At 47.5% G+C, this 23098-nt stretch overlaps 2 protein-coding genes across 7 annotated transcripts in view; one reads left to right on the top strand and one right to left on the bottom strand.

Moving 5' to 3' along the window:
• G6pd (glucose-6-phosphate dehydrogenase) overlaps positions 1-1210 on the bottom strand; it is a 31083-nt gene extending 29873 nt beyond the window's left edge. Inside the window, exons 1-2 of the mRNA XM_045141098.1 lie at positions 1036-1210; positions 403-526 (exon numbers count right to left, since the gene is read on the bottom strand). Coding sequence (XP_044997033.1) covers positions 403-522 — 120 coding nt within the window. The 5' untranslated portion in view covers positions 523-526; positions 1036-1210. The remainder of the gene's footprint in view (positions 1-402; positions 527-1035) is intronic.
• A 46-nt stretch (positions 1211-1256) lies between these two features.
• On the top strand, positions 1257-22784 carry Ikbkg (inhibitor of nuclear factor kappa B kinase regulatory subunit gamma). Of its 6 annotated transcripts, none has more exons than XM_045141102.1 (10): positions 1257-1361; positions 6841-7042; positions 8407-8633; positions 10728-10846; positions 12716-12868; positions 13838-13913; positions 18216-18359; positions 18645-18787; positions 19007-19068; positions 19387-22784. In XM_045141102.1, the coding sequence occupies exons 2-10, from the start codon at positions 6856-6858 to the stop codon at positions 19527-19529; spliced, it is 1254 nt and encodes a 417-aa protein (XP_044997037.1). In that variant the 5' UTR covers positions 1257-1361; positions 6841-6855; the 3' UTR covers positions 19530-22784. The 6 variants fall into 6 exon arrangements, with proteins under 6 accessions (XP_044997037.1, XP_044997035.1, XP_044997036.1 ...); XM_045141100.1 differs by lacking the exon at positions 1257-1361 and adding an exon at positions 1563-2051; XM_045141101.1 differs by lacking the exon at positions 1257-1361 and adding an exon at positions 1563-1948 and having other exon boundaries at positions 6844-7042.
• The last annotated feature ends 314 nt before the right edge of the window (positions 22785-23098 follow it).

Below are 23098 nucleotides of genomic sequence, written 5' to 3' on the forward strand. Positions count from 1 at the left end.
TTGTTTGTCCCCAGGGAGCTTCATGCAGTAGAGAGAGAAGAGGCAGAGGCAGGGCCTCAGATGCTTTCTCTAAAACATGACTGTTAACATTTGTCAAGTCCATTGAGGAGGAAGAACTCCCAAGTAGATGGTGCCTTAGGATCTGGCAGACCCAGGACTCTCGTCTACATTCAATGGCTGAGTAAAATTGTAAGTATATATGTACGTGTGTCAGATACCACTGGGATGATAAGGGCACAAGAATGAGAGTGTCTGCCATATAGTTCAACCTAGCAGAATCTGTGTGTGATTTCTCAGCAACCAGTTGGGAAAGTTGAAGTAAAGTAGTAAGTACCTTGCATAATGCTACATTTAAAGTTTGGCTTTTTAGACTCTGAGCCTTGCGGGGCGGGGGGGACTCACCGATGCACCCATGATGATAAATATGTGTGTTTCAGTCTGGTGGAAGGCATCACCTTGGTACAGCTCTTCCCGCAGGATCCCACACACCTGGGTTCGACTCAGGGCCACCTGCTCTGCCATGATGCTGAGGAAGAAAGGCTCACTGATAAGGCAGAACAAAAGAGCATTGACAAGCTGACCTTCTCCAGGGGTCCTTGGGAAGCTCACCTGGCTGATGATTGATTACTGAAACCACTCACTGGGAACAGACTAGAAATTGTTGCCTCTCTGCTCCAGCCTTACCCACTCTCTAGTGCTGTCTTCTTTTCGGCCGTACATTACCAAACTGCTAAAAGCATTAACAGAGTTCAGCTGGGGCATTCATTCTGGGCAGCCAGATAAAATCCCTCCATGGCATCGCACTGCGTGCTTAGGATCACCTCATTCTGGACTCTGCCGGAAACTCCACAATGAATTGGAGCATGTTTGATTGTGCAGATGGCAGTTTGGCTCCAGCTCTCCCCCTGCCAAGCTGGGTGATTCGGCAAGTCCCTTTTCTCAGGGTCTGGCCCAATAACGAGTACCAAAGGAAAACGTGGTGCACCAGTGGGCAGCCCACCCCTCTGCCGGTGTGCCGTTTGTCCACCCCGTTACCTGCGCTTCGTCACCGCTGCCAGCCACACTCACAACCCCGGAGTGCACGGTAGTTTCCGGGGGCTGCGCCCCATCAGCCCATTTAATGCGTGAGGGCGGGCGCTTTGACTGAGCTGACCCGCCTCAGGAGAGGCGCGCGGGGCGGGGCCACGGATGACCCCACCAGGGCTGGAGGGAGGGAGAGGGCTGGGAGCAGGTGCGCGCGCATCCCAGGCCGGGCCAGCCCCGCCTGTTAGTCACCCCGCCCCTCCGGCACGAGCACTGGGCAGCCGAAATGGTTGCTTTCAAGTGTCCTTGCTGCTGCCGCCGCGAGATCGCGATGCCTTGTGGGTACAGCTGCAGCTCTGAGCGTTTCCTCCGCGTCTCCATCGCCACCCCTGCCTCACCCTGGGGTCCGATTTTCCCGCCAGGCCCTTGGTTTCCCAGCACCCTCGCGGAGGGCTCCACTTCCGCCGGCAGCATGGTCATGCCTCCCTCCCTCTGTCTTCCCTTTGCTTCTGGGCGGAGCTTTCTGCTGCCTAGTCTAGGCTTCTCCCGTGTAGGGGCGGAGCAGCGCCCTAGACTAGGAATAATTGTAGATGGTGACGCCCTGAAAAGTGGAGGGTGGTGCTCAGTAGTGGGGAATCGCCCGGTGACCCCGCAGGGTGGCTGGCTCAAGCTTCCCTCGAGCAGAATGGGGCCTTCTCGAGGTCTCGAACCTGTGGTCAGCCAGGAGGAGGGGTAGTGGTTTAGCTTGTGTGTTTTATTTCCGGGTGCCACGGTTACGACACCGGAAGCCGGAAGCGGGGGTTTCCACGGCCGAGAAAGGAAGAACAGTCGACTGACAGGGACTTTCTGGGGGACGACGTTTCCCTTGTAGCGCTCGCAGTCCCTTGCTACCTCTCGCTTCACGGCTGACCGATTCGGCTGACAGGTGTGGTCCTCTTCTCCAAAGACACAGCTCCTTCGGCGAACGTCCCGGTGCTTCTGAGACTGCAGACGTCCAGGGTCACCCCCCCTCCGTTGTTGGGCCCCAGGTCGTTCTTACCGCATGCTTTTGATCACTGGCTCAGGCGTGCGCTTTCGCGACCCGGGTTACTTGGGCAGCGAGTGGGCCTTCCCACTGCCGCGTCTGCTACCTAAGGGTGTGACTCCTAGTGTGAGAACTCTTCAAGTTTGGGGGCATTTTCTGTTGCTCATCAAACCTTTTTTATTTGAGACAAATACTCGGTATGTAGCCCAGGCTAACTGCGAACTCGAGATTCTCCTGCCTCAGCCTCCTGAGTATTGGGATTACAGGCTCGCATCACCAGGTCTGGCTGTTTATTAAACTTGAGTGCATTTGAGGACTTTAAAAAAGCCTGAAGTGTAGCTTGACAGCCAAATCTCTTCCTGCACGTTATCTCTCTTTGCAAAATAATCTGGCTGCTCCCTCCCATGCCAATTCTCTGCCTTGAGAATGAATGTGCTGTCCTAGCATATTGTAACAGCAATGATGGTCCCTTAGCTGGAAGAGAAAGAGTGAGAAAGGAATTAATGGAGAGATAGGAAGGGGGATCAGATGGTATAGGGCCTTTAGGCTGTTGTTAGAACTTTGGAGTTTACACTAAGCATGGGGAGCTTAGTGGATAGGGTACACAAAAGAGGAGGATGTAATCAATGTTTTAGAGCGATGTTCTGGCCTCAGTGGGGACAATTGCCTGTAAATGGCAAAGGTAGAAGTAGGATGACCTGTAAAGATGTTATTGCAGCAATCCAGGTGAAAGATGATGGTAATGTCAACATTTTATAACTGAAGAATTAAAAAATGGGGACTGGAGAGATGGTTCAGTTCCCAAGCCACACATGTAAGCCTAATGTAAAGAGTGGCTCAAGTGTCTGGTGTTTGTTTGCAGGAGCAAGAAATCTTGGTTCCCCCCCCACAGACACACGTGCAAATGATAAATGTAAAAAAGAAAAAAATTAAAATCTGTGAAAGATACAGAGACTCCCTATCTCCTAGCTTTAACTATCAATTCATGGCAAATTTATGTCCCCCACTGTTATTTTATCTATTTTTTTTTTTTGAGGTAGAGTCTCTCTGTAGCCTAGGTTGACCTGGAACTCACTCTGTAATCCCAGGATGGCTTTGAACTCATGGCAATCCTTCTACCTCTGCCTCCCAAATGCTAGGATTAAAGGTGTGCACCACCATGCCTGGTTTGTCTTATTTTTAATAATAGCTTTCTCTTTTAAGATTTTTAAAAATTTATTTGTAAGGAGAGTGTGAGAGTGAATGAATGAGTGAGTGTGCTAGGGCCTCTAGCCACTGCAAAGGAACTCTAGATGCATGCATTGCTTTGTGCATCTGGCTTTACGTGGGTACTATGGAATTGAACCCAGGTCTTTAGGCATTATAGGCAAGCGCCTTACCATTGAGCCCAATAACAGCTTTCTTTTTTCTTTTTTTTGGTTTTTCTTGAGGTAGGGTCTCACTCTAGCTGTACCTCAGACTGACCTGGAATTCACTATGTGGTCTCAGGGTGGCTTTGAACTCATGGTGATCCTCCTACCTCTGCCTCCCAAGTGCTGGAATTAGAGGCGTGTGCCACCACACCCAGCTTTCTTTGTTTTCTTAAAAAAATATTTTATGTATTTATTTTGGGGTGGGGGAGAGAATGGGCATGTCTGTTCCTTTAACCACTGCAAACAAACTCCAGATGTATGCACCACCTGTGCTTCTAACTTTATGTGGGTGCTGGGGAGTCAAACCTGGGTCCTTTGCAGGAAAGTGCCTTAATCACTAGCCATCTCTCCAGCCCAGTTAATTTCTTTTTGCTAATTTATTTATTTTTTTAAATTTTTATTAACATTTTCCATGATTATAAAAAAAAATCCCATGGTAATTCCCTCCCTCCCAGTTAATTTTTAAAAGTATTTTATTTGCAAGGAGAGAGGGAGCATGAGACTATGAATGAGAATGGAAATATGAACATATGGGTACATCAGGGCGTTTTGCTACTACAAAGGATTCCAGATGCATGCACCACTTTATGCATCTGGCTTTACATGGGTACTGGGGAATCAAACCCTGGCCATCAGGCTTTGTAAGCAAGCACTTTTAATTGCTGAGTCAGGGCCAAGCTGAGTCATCTCTCCAGCCCCGAGAAATAAGTTTTGAGCCGGGTGTGGTGGCGCATGTCTTTAATCCCAGCACTTGGGAGGCAGAGGTAGGGGGATCACTGTGAGTTTGAGGCCACCCTGAGACCACATAGTGAATTCCAGGTCAACCTGAGTTAGGGTGAGACCCTACCTCGAAAAGCAAAAAACAAAATAAAACAAAAAAAAGTTTTGAGAAAACTACTATATGTCCAAGTAGACCTACTGAGTTTTATATGTGATTCTAGAGTTCAGGATAAAGGTCTGTTCTGGGACATTGTCAGCATTAAGATTGGGGTTAAAGGCATGAGAATGGATGGAGCTACTACAGGGCTGAATGTACTTAGGAAAGAGGTCTCAAGGTACCAGAGTGAGAAAGTGAAAGGGCCTGCGTAGGATCAGAACACCAGGACAGTGGGCTTTTCTAGAAGCCAAAGAAGAAAAATAAGTGACAGGGAAGGATTGGTAGAGTGAAACAGCCAAGTTTCCTCAATGTTAAAGGCACCCTCCCTCACCTTGGGTATTTCTGGTAACTTGCATTAAGATTGACCTCTTCTTGGGCATCAGTCTTGGGCAAGATTTAGAAAAGTTCTAGTCTGATGCTGTCCTCCATACTTTGCATCATTTCACCAGCAAACATTAAACAGTTCAGTGGTCTCTTCTCTGTTGTCTCAGGCTGAAAGCTCAGGTCCCATTTTTGAAATTTCTTAGCACATGTCAGACTCCAGAGCTCTCCTGAATCTACAGGGAACATGTCTGAGGCTTAGTGTAGTCTTATTGAAGACCCTCTTACAAGTATTCACATTTTCTGTGGTTGCTTAAGCAACAGAAATTTAGTCTCACAGTTCTGGAGACCAGAAGTCGAAATCAGGTGAACAAGGCCACACCCCCTTTGCAAACTATGAAAGCATCCTCCCATGTCTCTTTCAGCTGCTGGTGGCCCAGTTGTTCTCTGCTTCTGTATTCCCACGGCCTCCTCCTCTGTGTGTTTCCATCTGTTTTCTCCTTTTTCTTTGGTCTCTGTGTATGCGCATCTGTTACTAGAGATTAAACTTGAGGCTTTGTGCATGCTAGGCAAGTGATCTACCACTGAGCTACATCCCTGGCCATGTTTTATCTCTCCTAAAAATTTTTCCTTTTTTTTTTCTTTTTGGTTTTCAAGGTAGAGTCTCAGTCTAGCCCAGGCAGAACTAGAATTCACTATCTAGCATCAGGCTGGCCTCAAACTCACATTGATTCTCTCACCTCAGCCTCCCAAGTGCTGGGATTAAAGGTGTGCAAAAAAAACCCCAGCAAAACAAACAAACAAAAATCAATAGCCGGGCTTGGTGGCGCACACCTTTAATTCCAGCACTTGGGAGGCAGAGGTAGGAGGACTGCCATGAGTTCGAGGCCACCCTGAGACTCCATAGTGAATTCCAGGTCAACCTGGGCTAGAGTGAGACACTACCTCGAAAAATCAAAAAAAAAAAAAAACAAAACACAAAAAGAAAAAAACCAAAAACAAAACAAAAAGGTGTGCAGCACCACACCAGGCAAAATTTTTCTTTTTGACAATTCATTCATGTATATAATGTATTTTGATCATGTTAGCCTTCCATTACCCTTTTACCCCCCTCCCACTCTGCTAACTCTTTCTCCTTCTCAACCAAGCTCCTTCCTACTTCCATGTCTTATTTTATTTTCTTTATTTGCAAACATGGGGGGAGGGAGGAAGAGAGAGAGAGAGAGAGAGAGAAACAAACAAACAAACAAATAGACAAACATCACACAGAATGGGTGTGCCAGGGCTTCTTGCCACTGCAGACGATCTCTAGATGCATGTGCTACTTTATGCATCTGGCTTTATGTGGGTGCTGGGGAATTGAACCCAGGCTGTCTAGCTTTGCAAGCAAGAACCTTAACTGGTGAGTCAACTCTCCAGCTCTCTTTCATATGTGTGTGTGTGTGTATTTTTGATTTTTTATGCCACTGACTTTAATTATGGTTGTTTGTATAGAGGCTAGGTGGGGAGTTATTTACTGGAGCATATGTGCAACTTATCAGTTCTTTTGTCTTTTGTAACAGCACTTGTTATGGGGTTCGGAGTTAACCCCTGTAACCCAGGATGAACTCTTAAGATTTTCATTTATTTATTTATTTGTTTTTTTGAGATGGGGTCTCACTTAGACGAGGCTGACCTGAAATTCACTATGTAGATTCAGGATGACCTTGAACTCACAGCGATCCTCCTACCTCTGCCTCCCAAGTGCTGCCTCCCAAAGGCATGCACCACCATACCTGGTTTAAGATTTTTAACTTATCTTCAACTGTAAAGCGCCCCCCACCTTGTTTTTCCAACTAAAGTCATATTTATAGGTTCCAGGGGTTAGGACGTGGACATACCATTCAGCCTACTACACTAGGTGGGGGGCCAAAACCCTCTGCTTCCTTTACTTGGAGGTGTGTGGAAGAGATAGGATTCCTGTCACATTGACATTTCCCTCCACAAATAATCCCCTCCCTTTAGAATGGGAGCATTTGCTATCTCTTAGATCAAAACCCCATTTTAGCATCCAGTTATACTAGACAAAGTGGTCAGCCTTCTGATGTGACTGGGGGGTCTAAGGCTTCCGTAGTGTGAACTAGTGTTGGTTAAGAAACTTCTGCATGACACCTTGTCATGTTCCTGCTGCCTTTGTCTTGCAGTAGCTCACTTGTTGGATGAGCAGGCACCTCTGGAAGAATCAGCTGTGTGAGATGGTGCAGCCCAGCAGTGGCCCAGCCGGGGACCAGGACGTGCTGAGTGAAGAGTCTTCTCTGGGGAAGCCAGCCATGCTGCATCTGCCTTCAGAGCAGGGCAACCCTGAAACCCTGCAGCGTTGTCTCGAGGAGAATCAAGAACTCCGAGGTGAGGATAGTGGGATTAGGGGTGCGGGGTAAAAAGTCAGGAGGGCAAGGTATGCTGAGGACAAAGCTTATTGTCACAGCATTGGCTGGGTCTGGGGTGATGATATGCCTGAGAACCAGCTTAACTGTCTTCACAGTTAGTTTCAGGTGGGGTTCCCTGGGACTAGCCTCTGAGGCACAGAATTACTAACAGGAAACGTGTGCTGCCAGCACTAGGGAAGTGAGAGGAAGACAGGTTGAGGAGCAGGGGTGAGTAAGGGGAAAACTGGGCTTCAGGGACAAGAATCACAGGGAGAAGACACTATCTCCCTTGGAAAAGGGCAGGCTTCTTCCTTGCATAAAAGGGAGGCCTTTCCCAGGAGGGAGTGTGGCCAGCTCTGGCTGAAAGGACTACTAGCTATTCTTTGTGTATCTTCTGCACTGGACATCCTGTCTGATATCTCATACCACCCTCATCTTTTTATTTATTTATTTGATAGGGGGGGAAGAGACAGAGAGAGAAAATGGGCATGCCAGGGCCTCTAACTGCTGCAAATGGACCCCAGAGGCCTGTGCCTCCTTGTGCATCTGGCTTTACATGGGTACTGGGGAATTAATCCTGGGTCCTTGGGCTTTGCAGGCAAGCACCTTAACCACTAAGCCATCTCTCCAGCCCCACCCTCGTCTTATAAGCTGGATGTTAGGGTCCCTGTTGAATATGTAGCTGAGGATGGTGGAGCTCAGAGAAGCTAATTTGCTGTGTCACCTAGGCTGCAGCTATCAATCACACAGTGAGGTTTGCCTGGGTGTCCCTTTTCCTCAACCTGAGTTTTCAGGCATGCTCAAAGGGCCCTGATCCCAAAGACAGAGATGCATGCCTCTGAGGACTGGGACTGGGTTCCCTAGGCTAGGCACATTTCTGACTCACCAGAATATAAACAAATTCCTGAGACACTTACAAAAAATGTGACATTGATTATATCCTTTTTTTTTTCAAGGTAGGATTATTTTACTCTAGCCCAGGCTGACCTGGAATTCACTATGTTGTCTGAGGTTGGCCTTGAACTCACAGTGACCCTCCTACCTTGGCCTCCCAAGTGCTGGGATTAAAGGCATGTGCCACCATGCCTGGCTAATTATATCCTTTTTAGTGAGGGGGATGTGTTTAGTATTGAATTGTGGAACTTTAAGGACATACAATTAGTGTGATTGATTTGGAATTGGTTTGACCTCTTGAGAAGAGGCCACATGGTATTACAAGGAGGGTGCCATGATGGATGACCTGGCTTCATGGATTTAGGCCCACATGGGCCTAAACAGAGGTTAGTGGGCCTGGGTGCCTGGCTGTCCGAACTCACCTCTCCCTTTTCTATCATTTGGCCCCAGATGCCATCCGGCAGAGCAACCAAATGCTGCGAGAGCGCTGTGAGGAGCTGCTGCATTTCCAAGTCAGCCAGAGGGAGGAGAAGGAGTTTCTCATGGGCAAATTCCAAGAAGCCAAACAGCTTGTGGAGAGGCTTAATCGAGAGAAGCTTGACTTGAGGAGGCAGAGGGAGCAGGCCCTAAAGGATTTGGAGCACCTAAAGAAGTGCCAACAGGTAGCTGGTGGGCAGGCAAGCTCTTTTTACCTCACCTGTATTATGAAGAGCATAGGGACTTTAGCATTTCCACAGGGAACCTGTTGTTGGGGGTACCTCAGAGCCCCTTTGTGCTTACTTAGTAGGTTGACTCCCAGAACTAAGGAAAGCTGTCACAACTCCAATGACAGTTTATTTTAGTGAAAGGATCCAGGTTAATGTGAGCCAGAGACAAAGCACATAGGGCAGGGCTAGGAGAGGTCAGGCATGAGCTTCCAGGTGGCCTCCTAGGAAGTGGTACTTCTGTCATCAATATTAGGGAGAGGGGCCTGGAGAGATGGCTTAGTGTTTAAGGCACTTGCCTGTGAAGCCTAAGGACTCAGATTTGATTCCAGTAACCACATAAGCCAGATGCACTTAGTGGCACATGCATCTGGAGTTCATTTGCAGTGGCTAGAGGCCCTGGTGCACCCATTCTCTCTATTTGCCTCTCTGTCTCTCTCTTTCTTTCTCTTTCCCAAAATAATAAAAATAAAAATGTGTAAAAATATGGGGATAGTGTGCACAGAGCAGCGCCAGCCAGGAAGCTCATCTGAACCCTTGGGGCCAGGGATTTTGTTGGCCTAAGTCATGTAGACATGGAGTGCTTGGTTGCCTGGCCTAGTGTGTTTAGGTCCTGGCCACCCTGAGATCCAGCTGATGCCATGTGATCTGAGGCCCTCACTGACCTCCTGGCATCATCCCAGACAACCGTGCAGGGCCCTAGGTCCTTGGTAAATCAGGACACTCTTATCAGTCAGGATTTCCCAAGGGCTCAGAGCTGATCCCCTGGGAGCCTTTGGGGTAGCAGGGTGCAGCCTGAGACCTGGGAATTGGCCTGTACTTCACTGTCCCTAAAGGATGGCATGCTTAGTGTGGTCTGAGGCAGATGTTTCAGGGGTCTTCTGGCTCAGCTGGTCTCAGGATCCCGTGGTAGTAGTTGAGAAGTGGTGGGAAGGACCTATTGCAGTCAGGCAGCAGTAATGGAGAAGACAGGGTTTCTCTTGTTGTTTTTGTATTTGCCACTATGAAGGCAAGACTAGCTGCCCATGAACTTTGGGATTCTCCTGACCCTGCTTCCCATTGCCATAGGTGGGTATGGGATTACAGGCACTCCTGTGCTTCCTACATCTGGCTTGGCCTGTTATTTGGGGATTTGAACTCTGGTGATCAGGCTTGGACAGCAAGGGCTTTTAAACACTGAGCTGTCTCCCCAGCTCCAAGTGGTTTTCAGTTGGAGCTGGGAAGCAGCCTGGGACATCCCAGGAATGTGATTGCTTAGGCTGCTTGAAGCCTTGATAAAAAATTTCATCAAACCAAGTAAGGTATTCATGCTTGTAATCCCAGCACTTGGGAGACTGAGGCTAAAGGATCATGAGTTCCACACCATCCTAGGCTACAAAGTGAGACCCTTATCTCAAAACATAGTTAAAGTTTGGCCAGTTGTTTAGTGCAGGAGTTTCAAAGCAGTGTTTGTACAGAGTTTTTGCAGTTCTCAGTGTTTCATAAGACCCAACATACACCCTGTTTTGTGATGCCTCCCACTTAGGACGCTGGATGTGTGGATGAAGTGTGCATCTTCATTGCCATCTTGGAGTCTTACTTCATTTTATACTGAATCTCAAAGAGTCTGAGAATGGTTCCATGCTGAGGTCACAGCTAGATAGCGCCCAAATTTAGCCCTTATGGTCTGGGCAGTGACTGAACTGTCAGCAACTCCAGGTGCCTCTGTACTCTTTGCTACTTTGGGATTTTTGTGTCACCCCATGGTTCCTGGAGGTGTGTACCTGGGACTTGGTCCCTTTCCATTGTTTAAGTTGCCTTGCTGGACCAAGAAGCTGCCAGAGATGAGGATGGCATGAGATAAGAGGACTGGGAAGGGTGGCTCAGTTAGCATCTGAGATGGATAACTGAGAAGGTCAACTGGCCATTGGGTTAATGAAGTTTCAGCGTGCACAGGCTTCTGAGTGCTGAGGGCAGGAAAGAAACCTTCAGGATAATTTTGTCTCAGCTACTTTCAGGCTGCTTCAGGTCTTGGGGATGCCAGGACTCAGCAGTAGTGCTGACTGGAAGTGACCTTTTCCCCTGTAGGAAATGGCTGAGGACAAGGCTTCTGTGAAAGCCCAAGTGACATCATTGTTGGGAGAGCTCCAGGAGAGCCAGAGTCGCTTGGAGGTTGCCACCAAGGAACGACAGGCTTTGGAGGGCAGGTGAGTAGGTGGGGGAAGGTAGGCCTGGAGGCTCCTTCCAAGGATATCCTTTTGAGAGGATTGCAGCTACTGACAATAGTTGTCTGAACACTTTGGGGCTTTCAGGGCTGATTTAAGAGAATTCTGGCCAGGAATCCAGGACCTGGGTTCCAGCTGTTGTTTGTAGGCTATGACTCTTTGCTGTGGTTTAGCTCATTTTTTTTTCCAGAGTCTACAACAATGTTGTATTTGATTTGATTTTCGCCCCCTCCCTTTTCCAGGCGATTGTGTGGTTTGGGGTGGCTTTTTTTAAAAAATTTTTATTAGCATTTTCCATGATTATAAAAAAAATCCCATGTTAATTCCCTCCCCCCCACACTTTGGGGTGTTTTGCTCCTAGTTACAATCCAATAAAGAACAGCTTTAGCTCATTTCTTTAGGAAGCATTGCAGGGCTCCTCAAGTCCACACCCAAGTTTTTCACTGTTGTCCAGGCTGAGGTGTATCAAAGGAAGGGCATGAAGCAGACACACTAGGCCAGAGTCCTGGGTGGAGACGGGAGAAGTCCCCCTTCCCAGAGACACATGGAATACTTCCCACATGGACCACTTCTGTCTGGGGATACCCCATGCACTAGTGATTCAGTACCTCATTTTCTGTTAGTCATGTTGGCACTTTCTGCCAGGCATTTACCAGTGTTCCTGACTCCTTGAAGAGAAGTGGTGCTTGATTATCCCAATGACCTAGGCAAGGGGGATCAGAGCAGTCTAAGAACCTTACTGACGAGTGGCCTTAGGCTAGTCACTCCTCCCTTTGTTTTGCTGAAGAGATTGGGTAGCCACTGGGATCACTGGGTCACAGGGCAGGAATGCTGCTGTGGTTCTCACACTGCCATGCTGCTACCCTCCAGACCCACATGGGTTTAGCTAACCCTTCCGGTATAGTAGGTGGTCAGTATGTTCATAGGACAGTCAACTGTCAGGGCTACTGACCTATAGGAGGGAACAGAGTTTGACTTGGTTGGGCTCAGAGAAAGCTGTTTTTTTTTGGGGGGGGCAGTGTGAGCAAATGCAGAAGAGTGGGTCCAATAGTCTGGGTCTGCCTTTTCACCGTTAGCAACCTACAACCAGTCTGTAGCCAGAGGTTGAGGCTACTTCAGGGCCCCATGGAAATGTGCACCAGTGCCCCTGCAGTGGGGGCTGGGGAAGGCACCTGGGCAGCAGAGTGATGAGGTGGGAGCCTGTGAACTGGAGATTTAAGGGGTCACAGGGAGCTGTTTACCTGGATCAGGATATTTGGGAGCATATGGATGAACCAGGCTAGACACCTTGAGCTTTTACAGTGATAGTGTAGAGGAATAGATGAATTCCCTATTAAGGTAATTAATATTATGTCCTGTCCTACAAATCTCTGTGACCCAAGAACTAAACCTCCAGAGAGAATGTCTGGAACGCCAGAAGAGATACGAGCAGCAGTGAGGCTGGGGCTGAGCCTCTGCCCATCCTTTCACTCAGTGCAAACATGCTTAGATGAGCAGTCTCCTTGCTGCATCTAGAAGTTTCTTTTGACAGCTCTCTATTGCTCTGGCACTTCCCAGGGATTTTTCTCACCCGTTCTCAGCATCCAGCTCAGGATGTAGGTACCCATCCTCTTCATGGTCCACCAACTTCCCCTGGCTTCCAGGTCTCCTTGCCATCTGCATGTGGTTGCCTGCTGGGCCCTGAATGGAAGCAAACACACGTCAGGTGGAGCTTCTTGTCTTCCATCTTTCAGCTGCCCCACTCCTTCCACTCTGCCGCCTGAAGTAAGCTTGTAGGCTTGTAGTCACAGGCTGTTCAAAACCTGACTCCTTGTCATCTCCTCAGGGTGTTCTCCTTTCTTTACATGCCAGGGTGCGGGCAGCCAGCGAGCAGGTCAGGCAGCTGGAGAATGAGCGGGAGGCATTGCAACAGCAGCGCAGCGTGCAGGTGGACCAGCTGCGCATGCAGAACCAGAGTGTGGAGGCTGCCCTGCGCATGGAGCGCCAGGCTGCTTCGGAGGAGAAGTAAGTTGTTGGGAGGGGTGGCAGAGGACCTGTGGTGATTCCTGCCTTCTGGGGAGACTGTGGGTGAGGCTTGATTCTCCCTTAGCCTTGCTAATGGTAAAGTCAACTGTTACCACATGCCAACAATTCATCTTTGAAACAAGAACATTTTCTGTGATCACAGTCACAGTTCCCTGTGTGTTATGCTCAGGTTCTTTTTGTGTAATGTGCGTTTGGGTATGTGCACATGTGGATGGAGGTTGGAGCACAACCTTGGGTGTCATTCCTCAGAAACACTTGATCTTTTTTTGTTTTCAAGGTAGGGTCTTGCTCTAGCGCAGGCTAACCCGGAATTCACTATGTAGTCTTAGGCTGGCCTTGGACTTACAGTGATCCTCCTACCTCTGCCTCCCAAGTGCTGGGATTAAAGGCATGTGCTAGCATGCCTGGTGGCATTGACATTCTTTTTTCAAGTTTAAAAAAATATTATTTATTTATTTATTTGACAGAGAAAGAGAAAGAATGGGCATGCCAGGGCTTTCAGCCACTGCAAATGAACTCCAGACACGTGTGCCCCCTTGTGCATCTGGCTAACGTGGGTCCTGGGGAATCAAACCTGGGTCCTTTGGCTTTGCAGGCAAATGCCTTAACTGCTAAGTCATCCCTTCAGCCCAGCATTGACCTTTATGAAGAGTGCAAGCATGTTGTTATTACAGATGTTTTACTTCTTTTTGGTGCTGGGGCTATAACTCAGGCCTCAAGCATGCTAGAGAAGATGTTCTTACCCCTGAGCTATACACCAAGTCAGCTAAATCAGTTGTAGCCAACCCTGTCTTAGAGTTAATGGCCTTAGGAGCCTGGGTGTATTCCTGGAAGCCTCCATTTCCAGGACTGTTATGGGACAAGAAGGAAGAGGGTAAAGCTGTGCCAGGCGAGTTGTGGCAGGGCTGAGACAAAATACTTTTCCCAGTGACAGCTCCTTTCTTATAGGCGGAAGCTGGCCCAGTTGCAGGTGGCCTATCACCAGCTCTTCCAAGACTATGACAACCACATCAAGAACAAGCGAGTAAGTATGGTTGCCTTGGGATATCCAGGGAGAGCCTCTGTCTCTTTTTCCCTATGTGTGCCCAGGGACAGAGAGGACAGCATGATCCTTGGTCCCTAACAGAATCGGCTTTTGGAAGGGGCCCTCACTTTGCCTGAAATCTTCATCAGGGCTATAGCTGTGACAGTTCAGAGAGGGCCACTTGGAGATTGGGCACAGCCATGGAGTATTTCCAGGAAGTGATGAGCTTAGGGATTCTGCTCGCTCCCTGGAGCAGGGCTGTTTCTCAGCATGCCCATTCTCCTGTTTGAAGCCAAGGGAAGCCTCAAGAACATTTATTATTATTATTTTTGTTTTTTGAGGTAGGATTATGCTCTAGCTCAGGCTGACCTGGAATTCATTATGTAGTCTCAGCGTGGCCTTGAACTCATGGCAGTCCTACTACCTTTGCCTCCCAAGTTCTGTGATTAAAAGCATGTACCACCATGCCCAGCTTCTTTTTTTAAATTTTATTTATTTATTTGCAGGCAGAGAGAGAGATAGAAGAGAGACAGACAGAGAGAGAATGGGCACATCAGGGCCTCTAGCCACTGCAAACAAACTCTAGACACATGTGACCCTTGTGCATCTGGCTTTCTTGGGTCCTGGGAAATTGAACCAGGGTCCTTTGGCTTTGCAGGCAAATGCCTTAACTGCTAAGCCATCTCTACAGCCCTTCGTTTTTCTTTTTAAAAAATATTTTTAAATCATATTTATTTATTTGTAAGCAGAGAGAGAGAGAGAGAGAGAAAGAGAGAGGGAGGGAGGGAGGGAGGGAGGGAGGGAGGGAGGGAGGAGAGGGAGAGGGAGAGGGAGAGGAGGGAGAGAGGAGAGGGAACGAAGAAGAGAAGAGAAAGAATGGGCATGCCAGGGCCTCCAGCCACTGCAGATGCTTGGGCTAGTTTGTGCATCTGGCTTTACATGGGTACTGGGGAATTGAACCCAGGTGGTTAGGCTTTGTGGGCAAGTGCCTTAAACCCCAAGCCATCCCTCCACCCCTATTTTTAAAAATTTTTATGTGAGCACAAAGAAAATGGATGCACCAGGGTCTCTTGCCTATGAACTCCAGATATATGTGCTACTTTGAGCATCTGGCTTTATATATGGGTATTTAAGACCTCAAACCCAGCCCAGCAGGATTTGCAAGCAAGCCCCCTTAACCACTGAGTCATCTCCCCAGCCCCAAGTAACATTTCTTTGTTTTTTTAAGTTTTAAAAAATATTTTTATTTATTTATTTAAGAGAGGGCAGGAGGCAGAGTAAGTGAGTGAGAGAATGGGCATGCCATGGCTTCCAGCCTTAGCAAAATAACTCCAGATGCATGTGCCACCTTGTGCATCTGTCTTATGTGGGTACTGGGGAGTCGAACCAAGGTTCTTTGGCTTTGCAGGCAAGTGCCTTAACTGCCAAGCCATCTCTCCAGCCCCCATTTTTTGTTTTTATTTACTTAGTTATTTATTTTTTCAAGATAGGGTCTCACTCTAACCCAGATTGACCTGGAATTCTGTGTAGTCTCAGGATGACCTTGAACTCACAGCAATTCTCTCACCTCTGCCTCCTCACATGCTGGCTCAAATAATATTTCTTTTTTTTTTTTTTTTTTTTGAGGTAAGGTTTCACTCTAGCTCAGACTGACCTGGAATTCACTATGTAGTCCCAGGGTGGCCTCAAACTCATGGCGATCCTCCTACCTCTGCCTCCCAAGTGCTGGGATTAAAGGCATGTGCCACCATGCCCGGCCCTCTCATAATATTTCTAAGGCAGTGTTGTAGTTGCCTTTGCGCTGATGGTACAAAACGCCTGACCAAATGCAGCTGATGGAAGGAAAATATTTATCTTGGCTTATAGTCTTGAGGGGAAGCATCATGATGGCAAGGGAAAGCATAACACAAGCAGAGGCTAGACATCACTTTTGCCATAGCAGGTGGAAAAATAGCTTTGAGATAGTGAGCTGAACCTGGCAAGGGGAAAGCTAGGCTATAACACACTAAAGCCTACCCCCAGAAACATATCCACTCAAGCAAGGCTCCATGTCCCAAATTGCCACTAGCTGGGGACCAAGCATTCAAAACACATGAGTTTATGGGGGTCATCTGATTCAAACTATGACATTCTACCCCTGCCCTCCATAGACTCATGACCATTTTATAATATAAATGCATTCAGTTCAACTTTAAAAGTCTCTATAGTTTTAAAAATTATTTATTTGAGGGAGAGAGAGAGAAGGAACACCAGGGCCTCCAGCCACTGCAAACAAACTCTAGATGCATGAGTACCCTTGTGCATCTGGCTTACATGGGTCCTGGGGAATCACCTTAACCGCTAAGCCATCTTTCCATCCCCCTATAGTTTCTTTCTTTTTGGTTTTTCAAGGTAGGGTCTTACTCTAGCCCAGGCTGACCTGGAACTCACTCTGTAGTCCCAAATTGGCCTCAAAGTCACAGTGATCCTCCTACCTCTGCCTCCCGAGTGCTGGGAATAAAGGCGTGTGCCACCATGCCTGGCTTAGGTTTTTTTTTTTTTTTTTTACATTAATCCCAAAACTATTTTATAAAGTCCAAAATCTCATCTGAAACAGTCTCTTAACTTTAGTGTGTAAAATCAAAACACAAGTTATATACACTTAATGGGACAGAGTAAACATTCCTACTGCAGAAAGAAGCCATAACCAGCTGGGTGTGGTGGCACTTGTCTTTAGTCCCAGTACTTGGGAGGCAGAGGTAGGAGGATTGCTGTGAGTTTGAGGTCAACCTGAGACAACACATGTCCCACCATGTGGTACTGGGGAATTGAATCCAGGTCCTTAGATTTTGCAGGCAAGCACTATAACTGCTGAGCCATCTCACCAGCCACCATGCCTGGCTCAAGCCCTAATTTAGGCATGATGGTGCACACCTTTAATCCTAGCACTTGGGAGGCAGAGGTAGGAGGATTGCCGTGAGTTCAAGGCTACCCTGAGACTACATGGTGAGTTCCAGGTCAGCCTGGGCTAGAGTGAGACCCTACCTCAACCCCCCCCCAAATATCCCATGATAATACCCTCCCTCCCCCCACTTTCCCCTTTGAAACTCCATTCTACATCATATCCTCTCCCCATCTCAGTCAGTCTGTCTTTTTTATTTTGATGTCATGATCTTTTCCTCCTCTTATGATGGTCTTATGTAGATAGCATCGCAGCCCTGGAGTTTCTATATGGCAGAGGCTGGCTTCCTGCTTCTACATCTCAAGAGTTAGGATTACAGGCATGTGCCACCATGCCCAGTTTTAAGGACATTGTTTTTTTATTTAAATATTTTTATTTATTTATTTGAGAGAGAAAGAGATAGAATGGGCATGCCAGGGCCTATAGCCACTGCAAACGAACTCCAGACTCATGCACCACCTTGTGCATCTGACTTACATGGGTCCTGGGCAATTGAAATCTAAAGAAATCTCTCTAGCCCTCAAGGATATTGTTAGTCATGCATGTACCCAGAGGAAATTTGTAAAGATAAGCTTGAGGCCAGATCATATGAGGATGAATTAGTTCCAAAAATGGCTACATAATGAAAAGTATAAATGATAAAAAGCAAAACAAAAATGGCTACATAATCTCTTGAGAGAGTTTTTGGTGGGGAACATGTATAGGATGTGTGTTGTGTGTGTGTATGTATCTGCAAGTGTGTATGAGTGTGTGTGATGAGTAGACATTTGACCTGGTGGCATAGTGGCTGGATCCATGGGTTGCAGCTTTGCTGAGCATGTGTTGAGCCTACAGACTGAAGGGTTACTACATAGTACTTACTCATTGTGGAGTGGGCAGCCTCAGGACAGAGAGTGGCTCATCATCTGGGAGTTCTGTGAAGGGGATGACTCCTGAGTGGAAGGCAGTGCCCCATGACCTCAGAGGTCCCCTCAATTCTGAGATCCTTGTAGGTTACTGAGAAATACTTTAGCATTTCTTCTGTATTCTGGGGCCATGATAGGATGCAACCCTCTCCACGTATATATTCTGACCTTGTTGTTGGCTCAGAAGTCCAAAACACCTTTGTTTTCGAGATAGGGTCTCACTGTAGCCCAGGCTGACCTGGAATTCACTATGTAGTCTCAGACTGGCATCAAACTTACAGCAATCCTCCTACCTCTGCCTCCCAAATGCTGGGATTACAGGTGTGTGCCACCATGCCCGGCTAAGGAGCCCTTTTGTCTCTTTCAGTTCTCACTCAGGGCAATGGCCTTTTGTGGTGGTAGCTTGGCCCTTCCTTGGGCAGGGATGCTCTGCCATCACCTTTTGCCTGTCTCTAGGGAATGCAGCTGGAGGATCTCAGGCAGAAGCTTCAGCAGGCTGAGGAGGCCCTGGTAGCGAAGCAGGAAGTTATCGATAAGCTGAAAGAGGAAGCTGAGCAGCACAAGATTGTGATGGAGACTGTGCCAGTCCTGAAGGCGCAGGTGAGGGCTCTCCTTTGGCTGCCCACCAAATGACTGGCCCATCCACACTGGCACTGGGGCCTGGTGTGCCTCTTTGGCATCATTTTATGGTGGTCTCTCTTAGGGTTTCTGAGTCTCTCACATCATTCCTTGACCTCTCAGTTCCCCTGGGGCCACTATTCCGTATGTGCTGCTAGGGGTTCTTGAAAAGGAGGCCAGCGCTCTACTTTGTTCTCCCAGGGCATGGCCTGGAGTGCCTGATGGTTAGCTGATGGGTGGCGGACATGCCTCTGCTTAATTTACCAGGCGGATATCTACAAGGCTGACTTTCAGGCTGAGAGGCAGGCCCGGGAGAAGCTGGTAGAGAAGAAGGAGTTTCTACAGGAGCAACTGGAGCAGCTGCAGCGGGAGTTCAGCAAGCTGAAGGCTGGCTGCCAGGAGTCAGCCAGGTGGGCCTCTCGGAGTGCACCTATGCCATGAGCTGGCGCAGCACTACACAACAACCCATAGAGGCTTGCTAGAGACCCGTGACTCCTGGCTTTTGGGTTAGGCTCCCTTTACCTCCCACTGTTTTCTCCCTACCCTGTCCTTCCAACAACCTTTCCAGTGGTCCAGCTAGGAGCTCCACAGAAATATATGTATTGATTGGATGATTTTTGTCTTCAAAGGATGGAGGATATGAGAAAGCGGCATGTAGAGGCTTCCCAGCCTCCTTTGCCACCTGCCCCAGGTGAGTGAATGGGCATCATCCCATGGGAGTTGGTGGGGGGAGGGCAAGGTGCTTTGTTAAAAGAAGTCTTATATTGGCCTCTTTGCTACTTTCTTGGTGGCAGTTATGTCGCACACCCCTGTCTGTAGCCCATGCCACCCTGAGACTAAGGGAGAAATTTGGTAGAAGTGGCTCCCAGGCCGTCATGGGTGGTGGTTCTTGTAGTCAGGTTGGTGGTAACATCAGGTATCAAGCACCTTGCCATCTTCCCCTTCCCTTGGATTCCTACCCAGGCTGTACACTAAGCCCATCCAGCTGACACTTGTTCTTCTTTTTCAGCTCACCACTCCTTTCACCTGGCCTTGCCCAACCAGAGGAGAAGCCCTCCGGAGGAGCCGCCTGATTTCTGTTGCCCGAAGTGCCAGTATCAGGCTCCAGATATGGACACTCTACAGATACACGTCATGGAGTGCATTGAATAGGATTGACAGATGCAAGGCCACCTGCAAATGCCATGTCCTAGACAGTGCAACCTGTTCTTTTCTCTCCTACCTGCCTAGTCCAGAATTAAAAGTTCTGTGTCAAAGAGCATACTCCAGGAGCTGGCAGTAGGGCCCTTGCTTCAGTCCCTTGGCTTGCTAGTTCCCCTTGTCTGGGTATACAACCCGAAGCTCTGTTCTTTTCCTTTTCTTTTGTCTATTAAAGCACTAGCCTCTGGTGAACTTTCTCCCCCCACAAACTCCCCAGGGAGTCCAGAGTGGAGGCCTAGGGGCTCCCAGGAAGCACTTCTCCAAGCAGAGCTGAGCACAGTTCTGCCTCCTTGTAGCTGGTGCCTTATATACCTTGAGCTCCAGGATTTCCTCCTGAGTCGTGTTGGGCTCTGTCTGGGGCCCATCCCATGATGAATTTAGCCAGTTGCCACTGATAGACATTTGGGTTGTTCCTAGTCCTTTTGTGGCCATAAATGATGGGGCAGTCAAAATGCTTGCTCACTAATAATGTGTGTGTTTGGGACATATCTGTAGATGTGGCCAGGGAGGAAGTGGTCAGACTTAGGTTTCTACCATATACTAGGTATGCTGTTCTCTATTGAGTGAGCTTAAACATTTTTTCTAAGGGACACAGGCCCTTTTCAGTTCCTCTGCTAAAAATGGGCTGTTCATATTTTCTGTGCATTTTCCTACTGGCCATTAGCTTTTGTTTCTGGGTTTTTAGGAGCCCTTTGGTCATCAGCTAGATTAGCCCTCTCCTGTCACAGAAAGTATACATATCTTGTCTCACTGTGGTTGTGCTACTCTATTTTGGCCTTGAAGATATTTTATTTTTAATTTTTGTTTTTAAGGTTTTACTCTCGCCCAGTCTGACCTGGAACTCATTCTGTGGGTCCAGGCTGGTTTCAGACTCACAACGATCCTCCTATCTCTGCCTCCTGAGTACTGAGATTAAAGGCGTGCACCACCACACCTGGCTCTTTTATTTTTTATGTGGTCATGTTTTTCCATTTTATTCCATTGCTTTGTCTTTGCAGTTGTGTGCTCTTGTCTCTGCGAAGCATATTCTGCACGAATGGTGGTGGCCATAATTCATCATGTTACAGAAATGTGTGATGTCATGTCCTACACCAGCCCTAAGTGCCCATCTTGAAAATGGAAGCTATTTGACAGTAACTGGTAGATTATGAATAAAGGGACTCTCCATCTGTTTTGCACACATCTGGCCTTTTTTCTAGTACCTCACAACCCACATGTAACCCTGCAATCTTAGTAAAGGAAAGCAAGTTGAGAATGACTACAACACATGCATTGCTGACTCCTCAGGCCTGGGCCCTCCTTCCTTTCCTCCAAGCTTCCTGGTTGTGAATGAGATGCTATGAGTCTATCCATTTTAAAAATAAGCCTGAGCTGGAGGCTTTCTGTCACCATGGGTACAGGGTGGGCAGTGAATTTTCTGTATCCTAAAGTCCAGGTGTCTATCAGATAGTACTTAAGGGAAATGTTAAAGGCACAGACAAGTTTTTTGCTAATGAATTCTGCATTGAAATCCCTATCTTGTAATTTTCTGACAAGAGATCTGTTGGTTTGGTTTGGTTTTGTGGTGGTGCATGACTTTTCTGTGTGGCTGATGTAACAACTTTCTACAGACTTGGTGGCTTGAAAGAACAAAAATTCAGTTTCACATTTTGTTAGCCTTAAGTTTCTTTTAGAAGCTCCGAGAGTAAGTTCCAGGCTTGTCTCCTCTCCTAGGTTTTGGTGGTTTCTGGTAGCCCTTGGTATACTTTGGTATATAGACCCATTACTCTAATCTTTGCTTCTAGGGCCACATGGTCCCCTCTTCCTCTGTCTGGTTTCTGTCTCATAAGTAAACCAGATTGTAGATGTGGGGGTCCATCTGGATGATCCAAGAGGATCTCTAGTTTGAGGTCCTTACCTACCTACACCTACAATGACCCTTTTCCCAAATAAGATCATATTTACCAGTTCTGGGAGTTTGGGCTTGCACATCTCTTAGGAGCCATCACTTGACCTAAAGTGGAGACATCTTCAGAGACTGTAGGTGGATGAAATTCAGTCTAAAGGAAGTGGCCTCTAAGACTTGAAGCTCCTCTAGAGGGACTTGGTTGCCAGGTTGATTGTGACCATTAGGCTGTGGAGTTTAGAGTAGGGAAGGCCCTTTCAGGTGTAAGGACACTTCCACCAGGACTAGTGGATGGGAAAGTCAGTTAGGGAGCTATTGGACTATATGCACCATCTTCAGCTGCCAGCTGTGTTACAGTGGACTTCACATTCCTCAAGATGAACAGATGTGCATAGTATTATCTTCTGAAAGAGGCTCAGAAAGCTGGTGTGACCAGAAGCAGTGAGAGGCAATTCTCCTGAGGAACTTTTCTATGGAGGCAGCAGAATCACCTGGGCGCTTGAAAAATGCATTGGTCTGGGCTTCCTGACCAGTTGAATCAATCTGAGGTTGGCCCTGACTACCCTTTCCAGACGCTGGAAGGCTTTGCTACATGTCTGTAACACAGTATGGTTTAAGTTTAACCACACATTACATACTATGGATTTGAGACTCTGCCATCTTTCCTGATGTGGGACATTCTTCTTTTCTGGAATAACTGGTTAGGCTCCTGTTTGAGGGAATCAGCCTGACTGCCTTATTAACTGACCTCTGGACCCAGCCAACTTAGTACCAACTCCCAACTGGAACCTCTGGTTCATGCCCAAGATAAATCTATATGGCCAGTAATAAGCCGTGTGAAATTTTACCTGCAGTGGTAACTAAAGTGACATAAATGCACATTGTAAGCAGAGATGATGTAAAAATAGGAATTGTAGCCCTATGTGTGACACCCTCTGGCAAGGTGGCACCTTATGTTGTCATCCCTTTTATAGGGGCTGTTGGAGGTGATGGGACAAGTACTTAGGAAGCATCCTCAGCCCTCTTCATCCCAAGACAATTAGGTTCTCAGTGACTATTGTGTTGGAGTGGTTCTCATGGCACTGTCTGTTGCCACCAAAGGCTGTGGTGAAATGAAGCCATATATCTGATAACACAGGTCTATAGGGCCAATGTTTTGAATGTTTTGTTACATGGAACATGCTCTGTAGTATGAAAAGGTCAGGGGATGCAGGGGATGAAATATGTATAAAGTGTGAAATAAAGATTTGCAAGTGTGTACCCTGCCATCACTCAGGTGATGGTGTGATTACAAGTAATAAAGTTTTGTTCTGTTTATTTTTTCTATGCCTGTAGTTTGCATGTATTACCTTTTTTTTTTTGGTTTTTTGAGGTAGGGTCTCACTCTAGCCCAGGCTGATCTGGAATTCACTATGTTGTCTCAGGGTGGCCTCAAACTCACAGCAATCCTCCTACCTCTGCTTCCTGAGTGCTGGGATTAAAGGCGTGTGCCACCACACCCGGCTTTGCATGTATTTCACACATACTGTTATAGTCAGCTTTGTGTTGCTGCCAGAACTCACCCATCCAGGAGCAGCTTTTGGGAGGAAAGGGTTTATTTTGGCTTACAGACTTGAGGGGAAGCTCCATGATGGCA

Source organism: Jaculus jaculus, chromosome X (assembly GCF_020740685.1).
Source record: "Jaculus jaculus isolate mJacJac1 chromosome X, mJacJac1.mat.Y.cur, whole genome shotgun sequence".
In the NCBI taxonomy this organism is placed as follows: Eukaryota; Metazoa; Chordata; class Mammalia; order Rodentia; family Dipodidae; genus Jaculus; species Jaculus jaculus.

Bases quoted from the DNA above. Each gene is read 5' to 3' on its own strand.
- Ikbkg (XM_045141102.1), top strand. From the start codon at position 6,856: ATGAGCAGGCACCTCTGGAAGAATCAGCTGTGTGAGATGGTGCAGCCC. The intron at 18,360-18,644 runs GTGAGGGCTCTC...TTAATTTACCAG, and splicing joins TGCCAGTCCTGAAGGCGCAG to GCGGATATCTACAAGGCTGA. The intron at 19,069-19,386 runs GTGAGTGAATGG...CTTCTTTTTCAG, and splicing joins TCCTTTGCCACCTGCCCCAG to CTCACCACTCCTTTCACCTG.